This window comes from Meleagris gallopavo, chromosome 2, assembly GCF_000146605.3.
Source record: "Meleagris gallopavo isolate NT-WF06-2002-E0010 breed Aviagen turkey brand Nicholas breeding stock chromosome 2, Turkey_5.1, whole genome shotgun sequence".
In the NCBI taxonomy this organism is placed as follows: Eukaryota; Metazoa; Chordata; class Aves; order Galliformes; family Phasianidae; genus Meleagris; species Meleagris gallopavo.
In genome coordinates this window covers 52,998,785-53,013,493 of record NC_015012.2, presented here as the reverse complement: position 1 = coordinate 53,013,493, position 14,709 = coordinate 52,998,785, and the positions used below count along the sequence as shown (strand labels likewise).

The following is a 14,709-nucleotide window of genomic DNA, read 5'->3' as shown; positions in this document are numbered from 1 at the left end:
AGTCCATCTCCTTCATCAGAGAAGATAATCAAACAGCAGATAAACACGCTGGAAGTCCAAAAAAAAAAAAGTGAGAATTAAAATTTACAGGATTCTGCAACAGTAACTTGAAAAAAAAGTGTTTTAAACAACACAAGAGTAGTTTATTTATAGAATGATGCAATTGCTTATATCTGACAGTCAAAGCCAGACAGAAAAGAAAAAGGGTTTATGCTGGCCTTACCCAGCAGTGCAGTGTGATCCATGAGCATCTTGCCCTTGTCTGCATATTCCTCACTGAAGAAGTCACCCATGAGAAGCAGCTTGATGGCTTCCTGCTTTACTGCATCAAAAAAATTTGACTGAATGGTACGAGAGACAGAGCGGGCTCCATCCTTGAGCTTCCCAACCTACATCAGACCAAGATCATCAGCACAAGAGGCAATGAGATAAATCAGATACCTTTCTTTGCAGTCACTTCTGAGTAAACAACTTTGCTGCTTTTCTTTACCTTGTGCTTTCCTTCAAGGGCACGGCTGCCAGTAAACACTTTGCTCAGATTGTGACCATTGAGAGTCCACATTGCTTTGTATGATTCCACAAAGCGCTCAACTATAGATCTAGAATTCAACCCAAGGATCTCCAATTGTGTAAGCAGGATCTGGGTTTGGAGGAGAAAGGAAAAAAAAAAAAGTGAAGTAAAATCACTTTTCTTGAATATATTTTGCCTTTTCTTCTCAATTTAATTATTGCAGCCAGCACCATTCTATAACACAGAGCCAGCAAGAAAGACTCGGTGAGGCTTATATCCCTTTTCTTTCCTGTGTGACAACGTATGCAGTATGGACACCTGTGAAAGGTCCTCTGATAAACTTACCTCCAGTGCAATGAAGGACTGTACGCTGTTAGTACGATCCAGGCAGTCCAAACAATTCATTCGAAAAGTACCTGTCTGCAGGCTTTGGTAATTTAACACAAGAGGAGGGAGGAAGAAAAGCATATTTTAAAAATAACATCTAATCATGGGTTGATTGAACAAGACCGTCAAATGTTCAGCTTGAATATTCCCACCCACATTTTGACAGTGCAAGCATACTGTGCACACTGTATTCCATTACATATCTAATTACCTATGTCTGCAACACAGTGCTTGCAAATCCATGCATTGGTAATTTTCCAAATTCTAAACCACGGAGATGTAGTTAAACCAAATGATCTATTTAGTGCCATGACTACATACTTTGTTTCAAATCTGTATTTCCAGATGGTCACATATGTCCATGGTTCAAACACAGAGATGAACCTGGGAATGACAGGAAGGCTGGTGCCTGGCTATACTGGGGCGTGGGGGCAGGGACACTCACCGTGGACTTACATTCTCGCCCTTTGCAAAGACGCCGAAGTCTTCCCAGTGCAATTTCAGTTGAGGTCTCAGTAAATTTTCCAGTTTTTCAGTTTTCCCACCTTTTGCAAATTGGTGGTAGTCAAAGTTTATCATCGGAGTGTCTGCTGCATGGGAAGAGGCCCATAGCAGTTTCTGTTTAGAAATTGAAAGGAAAAAAAGTCCTGTTCAAGTCACAGCATAAGATTGATACCAGCATGCTTTTCATTGTTTGTAAATCAAGGTTTTAATTTTGAGAAGTTCACATGGAAGTTTGAAATGCCAGATGTAAAAACAGCAATGAAAGTTTTTCTTTTCAAAACTGAACTGGATTGCTATATCCCAATTTTCCTGCAGCAAATCTCAAACTATGCCTGCAAAGCATACCTCAGCACTGCTCCTGTCTGCACCCTGGCTGGTGGCAGCCCTACACAACAACAGTGATGCTTTGGGCAAATTCAGGGTTAGGACCCTGACGTGAAGGATGCCCAGAGCTGCTTAAGGTACATGAACATAACAAAGCATGAGTGTATTTTGCAATTCTTTAAATGCCAAGAGAAAATGTGGCCCTAATTTTAGGTGGAGTGTGGCTGAGGAGGAAGTAAGAGACAAATGATATCTCAGGAAACATACTACAAAGTTTTGTGGCAAACCACAAAAGTGAAAGAAGGAACAAAAATAGCCTCATTATTTCATCTCCCATTTCCTCATAAACATTTCCGTAATCACCACAAATCTTATTAACATCTCTATAATAGATACAGCTGTAACACATCCTGCTTTTCATGGCAAAGCCAGAGATAATTGTTTTATTAACTTTAATTACGTAAACCTTTGTCTATTCCCTTTGTATTTGGACATACTCATCTCAGGAAAGGGATGCTTTATTCCCTTTGTGATACAAACTGAACACAAAAAACCACCCTGATATTACATTAGAAGCCTATATATAACTGTATCAAGTTAGTAATTAAATCTTCCCTCCAGAAACAAATTTAGAGGTGTTGCATGGTGTTTGGAGGAGAAGAAGCAATATATTTCATTACATTATTATAGACGTCAAAACACTTGGTATTTGCACCAGATCCATTGGTGCTGGTGACAGACCTGAGGTGTAAGTCGTTGTCTACACTACAGTACCGCCTTCGCTGTAAACATAATTATATCTGTTACAGAGGATGTTTGTGAGAGGAACAGCATTACTGGGAAAAGTACTGATTTTTTGTTTGGTTGTATAACAGGCAAAGTCATGATTTACAGTTTTTGTTTGCCCCAGTTGCACAAACTAACGGTAGTGTAGACATTCTGATCAAGGGAAACCAGTAGCAGTGGCAGTGACTACAACAGGAATATTCTGAGCCAACTCAGAGAAAACCTGTAAAGGTTGCAGCAACCTTTGGGAGAAAAGTACGTGCACAGGAGGGAAGATGGAGAAACAAATTAACATCAGAATAGGAGAAAAGCTCTCATTCCTGACCATTCTTTAATTTATTTTTAATTTGAGTCCTTTAAAATCGTTGGACTAAAATCTAACTACATATTCTTTCTTATGATTCATTTGTTAAAACACAAAGGTAAAGAAAAGACTAAGAGGTGGCTGTTTTCAGTTGGAATGCAAGGTCTTTGTTCTAGAGATGTCCTATTTCTTATTTAATTTCTCATTGTATGATACTGACCAGAATGCTATCTTCAGGAATGCAAGTATTTGATAGAATATCAGAACTAAATTTACAAGAAAAGTCAGGTTTGTATCTTTATATTTGAACATTCAAGTTTTCTTATCTTACAATTACATTCCAACATATTTTCAAAACGAACTATAACAAATATTGTAAAGAGAGCAAAATCAAGAGGCTATAGAGGCCTAGCTGTGTCAAGCTGAAATTCAGTAAAAAGCTGAAATCAGAAGCTAGGACCTGACCTTCCTCACTGTCTCACTAACTCCAGTTGCAATTGCTGTAATCATATTCTATATAAAGGAAGACCTTCACTTTGTCATTTTGCACTGGAGAAGTTGATCTCTCCCAGCACTTCTGGAGAAAGAAGAAATGATCGCACAGAAAAACCGCCATTAAAATGCTCTTTGTCTCCTTCCAGTAGAGAGGTGCTTACTTTCAGAGTAAGTATTTGAACTCAGAACTGTTGTATCATTATTCAGTAGTAATAAATAAATGTAACACTATAGGTGTGTACTTAAAACATTCTTCATACAATTATTTGTAATACATACTCCCAAGGGTCTATGTCTGATTTCTGAAGTAATGAGCACTTTGGAGGCAGGCTCCCATCAATCTCCAGGCTAATGCTTGCCACAAATCCCACTCAGTGACAATCTCCAGGTTCAAGTACACATTTGTTTTAAAAATCTGGCCATGAAAATATCATTCCAGACTAAAAGACAGGGCAGCTTTTTAAACTTCCAGTGTCAGTCATCCTGAAAAGGAAACCCAGACGCTTTCAAGCATTAGCTGTGTCTAGGGACATATTTAAGGAAAAGGAAAACGTCTCTCTATAAGCCAGATTGTCATCTAGTGCTCTGACAGTTAATTCCCATCACAATTAGTGATAAACAGCTATTTCTCACTATAATCAGAGCAATCAAATCTTCCTCTTAGTAAGCTAGAGCAAGGTACTGGCCCAAAAGCAGTTCTGACAACCTGATGAGGCACATGGAAGAATATAGTAACTGCGCTGTTGACTACATACTATGGACAAAGCTGACCAGCATTCAACATGAACTACTCTTAGAACAATTAGGGCATTGTTATTTTCAAATTCTGGTTTAAAATAGTAAAGGTGCGAGGAAATAAGCAAGAAGACAGTCCTGAAAATCAAGTCACAGAGACTATAAAGCATAATTCCTTGTAATATCTAGTAAAAAAAAAAAAAAAAAAGAACATATTCAGATCTAGTATTCATCAGGTACTTGCCCAGAAAGAAAATAAAATATATTTTCTTCCTGCTCAGGAAATCAGTAGTTTAACAACAAAATAAAAACAAAATGCATGTCTTTTACCTTGAAAGCTCTGTTGAGCACCTCCTCTCCTCCTCTGCTTCCCAACAAATTAACAATCACTTGTTTTCCATACTGCTCCTTCAGAAGCATCATATGCCTACAGCAAAAGTAACCATAACAAAAAATAAAAACAAAACCATGTAATACTGCCTACTACCTTTTTTCCAAAACACAGAAGTAGAGAGCACTGGTACTTCCATTTAACATGCTTCAGCCATGGCAGCTACAGACATCGTCCTCAGCTTCCTTGAAATCAAATATTGATGTGCAAGTTGTGCAAGTATGAAATTAAAGAACACATTATTTTGTACTGAACATAAAAAGCAGGCCCCAGATCTTTTGTTAGCTTTGGTATTGTCCAAAGTGTGTTCCCATCTCTTGGCTCTCAGCCTAGAAGCTGCACAGAAGAGATGATCAGGAAGGAAAACATACTACGCTTCAGCAGGAATTGCCCAGCATTGCTGAGCCAACATTCAGTGGCAACAACGGGATATAGGATTCCAGGACCAAAGTCAGAGAGGCATGAACACATCATAGGTGATGAGTTCAAACATCTCTGAGCTGCTGCAACCCACAGCTTACTTAAAATTAAGCAGGAAGGTTAGTAAATATAAGTACTGCTACACTGGATAAGACCAAAAGCCCTTATAGCAAAATAGCCTGGTCCAGACTCTTCATGAGAAACATAAACAGAACAAATATAAAGTGGTATTTCATCTGGCACATATTGCCAACCTCTCAAAGCCTGACATTTAGGGAATCTAAAGTCAAGAGCCATTAGCCAGATACAGAGGCACCCATTCTCCCTTAATACATTCTTTTCCAGTTGGCATACATGTGTTACAAGAGCTGTGCTGGCTTATGAAGAAACAATTAGAACTTTAGCCATCTTATATCAAGTACTACCACCACCACAACAATACTTAAGAGGAAGCTGAATAGAAATAGACAGGAAAAATAACCACACAAATGGAACGCTGTTACTTGCTTCAAAGCAACATGCAATGACAAAGTGTCAAAAAATCAAAATGTCAAATATTCATTTTATTGCATCTTTAAAATCTATAACCAGAGTTAAGCCACACAGAAAACCGTGGCAATGGAGAAATGAAAAACTTAGCATCATATGTTTCAAGAAACATGACTAGATATACTTTCTGGCATTATTTGTACTTCCAATTCTGCAGCCAGTTCTCTGTACACCAACTCTTTCCGTACATTTTCACCCATCTGATTCCAGCACCAAGCTCCTGCTTCTCCAGCAACATTATTTTCAAAGAACAAAACTGCTGAAACACAAGTCACCTGCTATGAGAAGAGCTCCCCAACAATTTGTCAGAGAAAGGGGATAGAAAAAGATCCACTAACAAGATAACCATTTGCTTCTCACAGTGTCTTCTCAAAGCATTAACCTATCACACTGGAAAATCTAACAAGCTAAACTCTCTAGCACACTCAGAAACTCTAGCATGTTGTTACGTCCGAGCGCCTGCTTCCATGTATGCTCTTTGTCCATTTGCTGGCACAGGCTGCCCACAGAGGTTGTGGATGTCCCATCCTTTGAGGTGTTCAAGATGGACTGAATGGGGCCCTGGGCAACCTGGTCTAGTATTAACTGGGGAGGTTGGTGGCCCTGCCTTGTGGCAGGGGGGGTTGGAGATTCATGATCCTTGAGGTCCCTTCCAATCCAGGCCATTCTGTGATTCTATGATTTCATGATTTCCAAAAGGCTGTCTTTAGCAGCTCTGCAAAAAGAGAGATCCTGAACTTCACCTAACCTCGAAGCTTTTCTGTGCACAAGGAAAAGAAGGAACAGTGCAAGTTCATGTTTCTTACAAGAGATTAATTTTCACCAGTTGCAATCAGAGAGAACAGATTCCCTGAGCAAAAAGATGTTACAGAGTAGTTCCTTACTGAGGTACTCCCAATTTGTTGTGCAGAATAGGAGGATGCTAAAAAAGTTTTCTTACATGAATTCTCTCTGCTATGGAATGCAGAACTCTATGACAAAGACTCAGGAAAAGTAGTGAAGCAAATTAACATGGCACCAGAGGACAGCAAGACCATGAGTCTCAAACACATCTGAATTCAGTGGCATTTAGGAGTCTTAACAGGCTTTCAGAACCTGGGCTAAGTCCGTTTGGAGCAGGGACTGCTATGGTACATAGACCCTTCAGATTCCAGGTTCTGCTTGGGGTTTTTCAGTAGAGCAAAACTATTAACAGTTCCTAAGATCACGTTTGCTAACAGTTACAGTAAATGAAGCCATGGAATTAAGATATTTTACATAAAACCACCTTTTAGCTTGGACATAAGATCTGATTTGCCAAAACCAAAGCAAATCAGAAATGAATCACATGATATGGCACATAACAAATTAAAAATTTCCTACCAACCAAATACTTCATGTAATGTTTTCACTGATGTCCATGGGACATCACATTCAGACATTCACAGAAATCATGCTGAGAGAGACTTTTTTATGATTTATAGATGCCATGTTAAGTCTTGATGGCTTAAAAAAGTTTACCAGCCAGCCTTTGAGTAACATAAAAGAGCATCAGCACAACAGCACCATACAATACCAGCTGTGACAGAATAAGATGCTATTATTTTAGTATAGCAGTGCAACACTGAGAAAAGCAAATCCAGAATGGTTAGGAAGCAGTGTTAAATTTTTAATTGTCTGAGTTACAGAGGTAAAGAACACATGGGTACTGTAAAGTCAGGTTTATTTAAATGTTACAAGAGGATACACAGGCCTTTCTTTGGCATATCACTCAGCTTTTCCAGAATCAACCTAGGAGACCAAATGATTTCAATTACTAATATAAATACAGAGGAACATTCATGAGAATAAGTGAATAAAGTAAACACACAATGATCCTGCAACACCTGGGGGACTGGCAACCTCATAGAAGGGGTGTTTTACATCTCTAATGATTCACTGGGAATGCATAAAGTTGTGGAATCTCAGATAAATGCCAGGCTGCTATGTTACTGCCGAAGTTGAATGAAGCTTACCTGTCAAAAGCAGGAGCATTAGCTTCTAGACCCCTGTTAAGCCTTAGATGATAAGAACCCACCTAAAATAAAATATTGGAAAGAAAAAAAGAAATTATCTGTAAATCACTAGATGTCTCCCTCTTTCCTTAAGAGAAAAGCATCTCTTTAACAGCATCGGATACCCCTAACAGTCTTCACACACCCACACACATAATTTCCTTAAAACAAAAGCCACAGCTTTTATCACACAATTAGAGATGAAAAGATTATTATTAAGCAAAGGGATATCTTCTACATATCTTTTTGTAACCAAATAAATCATCGCTTCTCCTTGCCAATTTTCTCTAGCAGATATCCCACACTGCATCATATGAATATGCTGTGTGTCCAGCACTTTTCCTGCCCTTCATCCCTCAGAAAAGGCTGCAGTTATGCTAGCTCCATGGACTGGGGAGGGACTTTTGATAAGGGCATGTAGTGACAGGACAAGGAGAAATGGCTTTAAACTAGGAGAGGATAGATTTAGACTAGATACTAGGAAGAAACTCTTTACTGTGAGGATGGTGAGACTCTGGAACTGGTTGTCTGGAGAGGTTGTGGAAGCATTCAAGCCCAGAGTGGATGGGGTTTCGGGAAACCTGGTCTAGATGGCAACCTGATCCCTCCCTATAGCAGAGGGGTTGGAACTAGATTATCTTAAGGGTCCCTTCCAACCCAAACTATCCTATGATTCTATGAAATATGATGGATCAAATCCTGTGCCATAAATCTACACTGCTAATTATTTATAAGATCATATATTGCTGTCTGTACATCATCACCTTCTGTTATTTCCCTAATAATGTTAATTTATGCAAGCCTTTCCAACACCAGTGCCAGCACATTCATGTCCAAGGAATAAGAGTAATGAGTATTCACCAACAGGTGAATTCCTTCTGAATGGTACTTAGGTGCTAGATCTAGAGATAAAGATGTATCAAATGATTATTAAAGAATCTTAAAAAAAAAAAAAAAATTACGTAACATCTCTCCACTAACACATTAGAATGAATGTGCATAGTCAGACTAGTTGCTTATCCCTCTGCTCTGAGAGGAATGGTAGGATGATTCTTTCTCAAGCTTCTAACAGTACATAAATTATAACACATATGTAACCTACTAGGCTTCACGCATTAATCTCCTAATGAAATCCTACATCTTTGCCTTGCAGAAGGTCAGGTCAGATAATTGCTACTGTTTGACTGAAACCTAGTAAACAGGCTAAACATTATACGTTGAAGGTAAAGTGCTCTTACAGAGCTGCTGTTATCCCTAGATACTCCAGTTTTATCCAGAAGGTCAGTATAATCAGAATGCCCCTGATAACCAGACAGCTCAGAACGAAAGGTTATTCCAAAATAAATACAAAGTGTTATAACGATATTGCTGCAACCTTCAGCTTAGGACATCAGGACATAATCCCTTACAAAAACTTTCCAGCAAGGCACATGAACATGTGAAAATGCTGAACCTCAGTGACTGTATCTGTTTGCCTGTTGCGTTGTTTGGTTGGTTTTCCCTTTTATCTAAATACAATTTCCTATCAAGCAAACCTAAAAAGAAATAGCTCAGCATTTTCATAGAATGAGCTCCGTATCACAATAAAAAGAAAAAATTACAAAACTAAATATTTAGAAGTAGAAAGAGAAGTAAGATAGGCTTTTCGATTTATTTGTTTACCTGAAGCCCCGGTTGCTCCCAAAACAGTGGAACAGAACCTCTGATCTGCACAAAGGAAGAGACATCGTCGTCCAAGTAAATTGTCTGCAAAAATAAAACAAATGGAAGGAGGTCTCCAGTTAGAGCTATCCATCTGTGACTCCTTCATCAAATGTGTTTGAGACCTGAACACAAAGGGTGAAAAAAGTAAACAGCGTATCTCACCGTATCCCCTTACTGCTCAGCCACTTTTCCATGGTCTCACAGGCAGTGGAACAAAGTACAACGTATTTGCTTTCATGTACTCACAGCAGATTCAATTCATTACTCACCAGAAATAAGAGAGAATTTAAAACAGTACCACTGGTAAGGCAGAAGGAATCTTTCATCCACGACAAAGATGGATTTGATCTACTGGTGCGGAAACTCAGGAAGACCAGGACATGCTCTCCCTCTGTCTCTCTCACAAAATTTAACTGCAAAATGTCATTGCTCCTTGTGACTGATGATGAGTAATGTCAGGTGTGGGACAGGCTTATCCCATGCTTTATTTACTATTTCTTATTTCACTGCATGTCATGCTTTGTCAATGTTCAAATAAATCTCAGTGGAACCAGCAACTTTGCCACTCCCATTCCAGGACAAAGTGAACAGCGCGTTATCTATTTCTCTTCAAGAGGGTTTATAGCCAGAGGCTCCAAACTCTCCATTGCATTCCCAGACCGAACCTCAAACTCCTGCTGCGTATTTGTTATGATCACCGCTACCAAACTGATTTCTAATCAGATTCACTTGAAATACAAAGACTGATTTCCCCAGTTAGCTTCCTCCTCCACCAGCTTCGAGGCAAAGCTCACATTATACATTAACTTAGCACAGAAGGTGCTATCTTCAGACAGGGTATGGCCACAGAGCAACTGTGTGAAACCCAGCTCTCTCTCCAGCCTATACTTAGCAGCGGAATCCTGGCTGTTTTCCACGTGTGACACATGATACACATCTCTGTTATCTCATGCATCACAACGAGCCTTTTGCAGCCCTGCAGAGGAATGGTATCCACACAGGTCACTCAGGTAGCTGCTTCTCTAACTGCATCGTATCATTTAGCGCAACTGCTGCCAGCTGGCTGCTAGCCCCCAAAATAGAAAAGAGCATGAAAATGAATTACCGTACCACTTTAATGTGGCTTTTTGCTTTTGGATTTGCCACTAGATGTTCCAGTTGGGTGGAATCAGGTGGAGCACCTTACCTGAACCTCAACCTTGCCACCAATGCACAGTTTTTAGTTCCACGTGTGAAAAGAAGCATACATCAGAGAGGCAGGTATTTCCATATTTTGTCATCAGTTTTATTTAGGTATCTTTTACAATATTTTTGTAGTACCCTCAAAATTATCCCTATTTCGCTAAGATGAAAGATTTAAGCAGCCAAGGACGCAATGTCCATGTTTGAATGATAGCTAGCTCTGACACACAGCAAAATGGTATGCTTTTAGTCTTAAACCACTAAATTAAGTGCCCTTTCATGTTGCATCTCACCCTAGTACCACTCCAGGAAGAAAGGGCAGGTACTTCATATTAGAATGTTGCTGATTGAAGCTCTTTGCAAGGTCTACCTCAACTTCAGAAAACATGCACTTCCAGTGAAGTTTTCTAAATGTTGCCCATAACTGAGTGCAAGAACTAATTACCATAGCAACACATTTATGTACCTTTCTTTACAATTCAGTGCTCAGAAGAAATCACAGAAACAAAGAACCAGCTTCAAAGGAGTCCAGCTCCTAGCTCCACAATAATCCCACAGTTGGACTGCAGGAAGAGTGAGCAGGCCCACCTTCTTCCTCTTCATTTTCTGAGTCAGGCTGTCAAAGATGAGTCAGAGTCACCCAATCATCTTTTTGCACGCAACCAAGAACCCAGAGGATCCAGACTAAAGTAAGTAAATTTGTATTGCTTCACTGACAGACTCGGTATTATTCTGATTCATACTAACCAAGGATTCCTGAATCTATGAAAAAAAGAAGTCAAGACTGGATCACTCCAAAATTTGACAAGAACAATCAGTGATGAGATGAGCTGAAATAAAACATTAACATTTGGTGACAATGATTACAGATAAAGCTTCACATAAAGTACAATTTGGCTACTCAAACAACTTAATGCAGAGGACCCGTTTTCCTGCAATCTTCTGGAGCATCCCTATTTCCATAACAGAAAACTTCACAGTTGCAAGTATCTCTTTGGTCAGCTCTTTTTAAAACATCTCAGCTGCAAATTCTCTAGACTCACTGATGAGAAATAATAATAATTCTAACTTTAATAGCTGCAGTTTAACATCTTCCTGAGCTACAGTTTAAATAGCAAGTATTCCACCACAGTTTATAGACCCTGAGCGTACAACCTTCCTTCTTTATGCCAAATACAGTAGAAAAATACTGACCAAGCATTTCCGCCTTTCTGCACTGACAGAATTTTTATTCTGCTCATATTTCCATTTACCAGTATTGTAAGAGTTAACAGATGTTTGCTTATATTATTATTTACATTTTCTGTTCACTGTTGCCTCCTCTATTTTCTGCTCTATTAAGCTGTCATTTGGAGAACTGAAACAAAAAAACATGTTCAAAAAACTATTTGTGGATCACTCCTGTCATCAAACACGATGCCCATAGCCTGGTGTGATGATCCTTTGTCAGGATGAGGACAAATATTGAACTCGCCTATGATGATAAGGCATTTTAAACAAATTGGTATTTTTATGCACATTGTCACATAGCTTTCAGAAATTCAAATGAGGTTTTTGAATTGGGACCATGGCCTCTTCAGTACAGATCACCCACAAGAAAGTTCTCCACATTAGCACGTTTCTTTTTGCTTTTTAGTTACAGGGCTTGGCATTCTGTTCTCTCGAGCAATTCTGTGGTTTTTCACAATCCTCTCAGCTCATTCTCGTGACCCAGATGAATCTAAAATTATTTTCTTCAAAGCTGCCAGTGAATTGGAAAAAGACCTCATATTTTTTTTAATGAATGAGAGGGTAACTCCCAGTTACTGACAGTCATTCCTTCCTAAACAGACTGTAACAAATTTACTAGGCATTACAACCAAGTAAATCTTCTCTAAATTTCAGCAGTATTCATTGCCCTTCATTATTCACCACTATGACCCATGATCTTGACATTCCCTTCTCCTATGCACATCCCTTGACCTTAAAGATAACAGTGGCAAGAACCTTCCTACCAGCAGACCTCCTAAGTGAGCAGCTTCAAAGACAGAGACTAAGAAGACTTCCCAGATCAGAAATGAATGTGATCTTAACACCTATACACACTACAATAAGACACATTACTTAACCTTACTTAAGTAAGCATTGGTGAAATTACAATTGTAAATTCTTAAAATTACAATTACAAACAAAAAACTCTAACTTTGCTGCTTATGCAATTCCAGCATTTAGTAATGGATAGGTACAGAATTTCTTTTCTCATATTCTTTCAAGTCTGGATCATTTTTTGTCCACAGTGTGATGTTTTCTACAAGCACATATCTGTCTTGCTTTGTCATTCTGGTTTTGACTTGGTTGACCTGTGCCCTAGTAGACCCATTTCTCTTCTTCTAAGGCAGTGCACAAAAGATGACCAGTACAAGATAAAAGGCTGTTCCTTTTTAAACAGTGGTTTATTTCCAGAATTTACCTGTTCTCTGTTTAACTCATGGACAAGAAAAACATCCAAGAAGACCACAAAGACCACATGTTCCTCTAACCATGCAACAAGTATCAGCCACGTTTTGGATAATGCTTTGCTGTTAGGGTTGATATGTGCTGCTAATGCTATGATGACTTTGTCTTCGGGCTTCAGAGAACTAACCTGTTGAGGAGCCTTACCTCCATAACGACAACATTGTAGTTGACTACTTGTCCCAAGGAGAACATTCATTCCTATCAAATTTTCAAAACACTCAAGGATGACTGCTTGATTCTCAAAAGGCCTGGCCCATAAAACAATCCAAACTATTTAGCTGAATGGATTCTGAGATATATTTTCAAGTTTCCAATCAGACAACATAATAGCAACTGGATACTTAAACTACATGGAGAACCTTTTTGCTTTGTTAATAAATACATCTCCTGTCCTCTGACATCTGGTGTCAGAAATTGTCGTGTGTTTATTTTGACTCCTGCTTAGTTTCCTTTTGTGGTTACCTTCTCCAACTCTGGGATCAAGGGTGATAGTGCTGAGAGCTCAAGAGGGCAACAGTCTCATGCTTTCTCTTCGGTTGCATACAGCCAGACCTTGGCCCTCCAATCCAAGGACCTCTCTTGGTACACAGCAAAAGTTGGTGTACAGGTACTGCTTATTGGCTTTGAGCAAGAAACAAGCCCTACTTCAACTAGCTGGTGTTCTAATCCCAGCATGCTTCTTCCATTTATCACTTAGTGAATAATTTATTCACTAAACTCTATCTCCTGCTCAGCTTCATTAGAAGGAAATAATTATCCAGTCACAACTTCCAATGATAAAATTAATCACATACTCAAGAAACTCACACACAGTTCATGATTAAATGGATACCAATGTGGCTTTTTTCTGTGATCTCCATCTCTGTCACACCACTCACAAAAAGCACAGATAACAGATGGTCTAAACCTACCTCTCCAGGACTCCTTTTAACTCAGACCAACAGGACGCAATAATATACTTGCCAAAATAATCCTCTCTGTCCTGCCTGTGGCCACAATAGGACTGTATCCAGAAAATAAATTAACCACATGATTGCATCCATTCCTAGCCTGGAGATCTATCCAACATGCCCAGGAGATATTGTGAAATAGGGATCATTTTTCTTCATCGGTGTCCAATATTTTTTCTTAAACTGGAATAAAGGGAACATCAATCCAAATTCATGGCATTTCCTTCTAATGCCTTGTCAAGGTTTCCATATTAGACACTTCTCTGAACAGTTCCATGAAAGGGAAAACAATTGAAACCATTTGTTAATCTTTGGTAAATCAGAGTTGTTCCCCTAAATTATACACTAAGACATTAGGAGTTTACCTTCAATCTGTGGAGAATATTTGGGGCAGAAGCTGAGATGTAAGCAGTGATGAGCACACAAACTAAGTGAGGAAAACATGCTTTCTTCTCAATGTTATCAGCAGAGAAGAATTAAAAGAATAGTGATACAGCCTCAGCTTCAGCAGATTGCTAGGCCAGGTAGAAAGGGTGATGAGGAAGGAGAAAAGCAAACAAAGCAAACTTTGCTCTCAGCAGGTACCTATCAAACAGATATGAACAAAGTGAAAATGTATCATTTAAACTATCACTGGAAAATTGACTGATTTTAAAACTTTACTTGAGGATTAATTGCAACTCTGCAATTAGAAAGGGTATGCCAATATATTAAAAAAAAAAAAACCCTAGCAGCAAATTTGGAAGTACACATTAGAGAGATTTCAAAAAAGCCCTCATTTTTCTCTCTTTTGTGTTTTATTTTTGCTTGCCAATTCTATTTTCTCATTTTTTCCTTTATAAAGATGCAAGCCAAATTATCAAATACCCAAAAGACCTACTGGTAGAGGACTTTTTGTTGATTCTTGGTTTGTTTCTTTGTTGTTGTTGGTTTTTTTT

At 38.8% G+C, this 14,709-nt stretch overlaps 1 protein-coding gene across 2 annotated transcripts in view; it reads right to left on the bottom strand.

Moving 5' to 3' along the window:
• The window catches only part of SYNJ2 (synaptojanin 2), a 35,220-nt gene extending 25,717 nt beyond the window's left edge, over window positions 1–9,503 (bottom strand). Inside the window, exons 1-8 of one of the 2 annotated variants that reach the window (XM_010707279.3) lie at window positions 9,413–9,503; window positions 9,102–9,185; window positions 7,401–7,462; window positions 4,377–4,473; window positions 1,344–1,516; window positions 857–938; window positions 491–640; window positions 224–389 (exon numbers count right to left, since the gene is read on the bottom strand). In XM_010707279.3, coding sequence (XP_010705581.1) covers window positions 224–389; window positions 491–640; window positions 857–938; window positions 1,344–1,516; window positions 4,377–4,473; window positions 7,401–7,462; window positions 9,102–9,185; window positions 9,413–9,469 — 871 coding nt within the window. In that variant the 5' untranslated portion in view covers window positions 9,470–9,503. Of the gene's footprint in view, window positions 1–223; window positions 390–490; window positions 641–856; window positions 939–1,343; window positions 1,517–4,376; window positions 4,474–7,400; window positions 7,463–9,101; window positions 9,186–9,412 lie in introns of those variants that run through there. The other variant, XM_010707280.3, reaches the window with a different exon arrangement.
• Window positions 9,504–14,709: the final 5,206 nt, after the last annotated feature.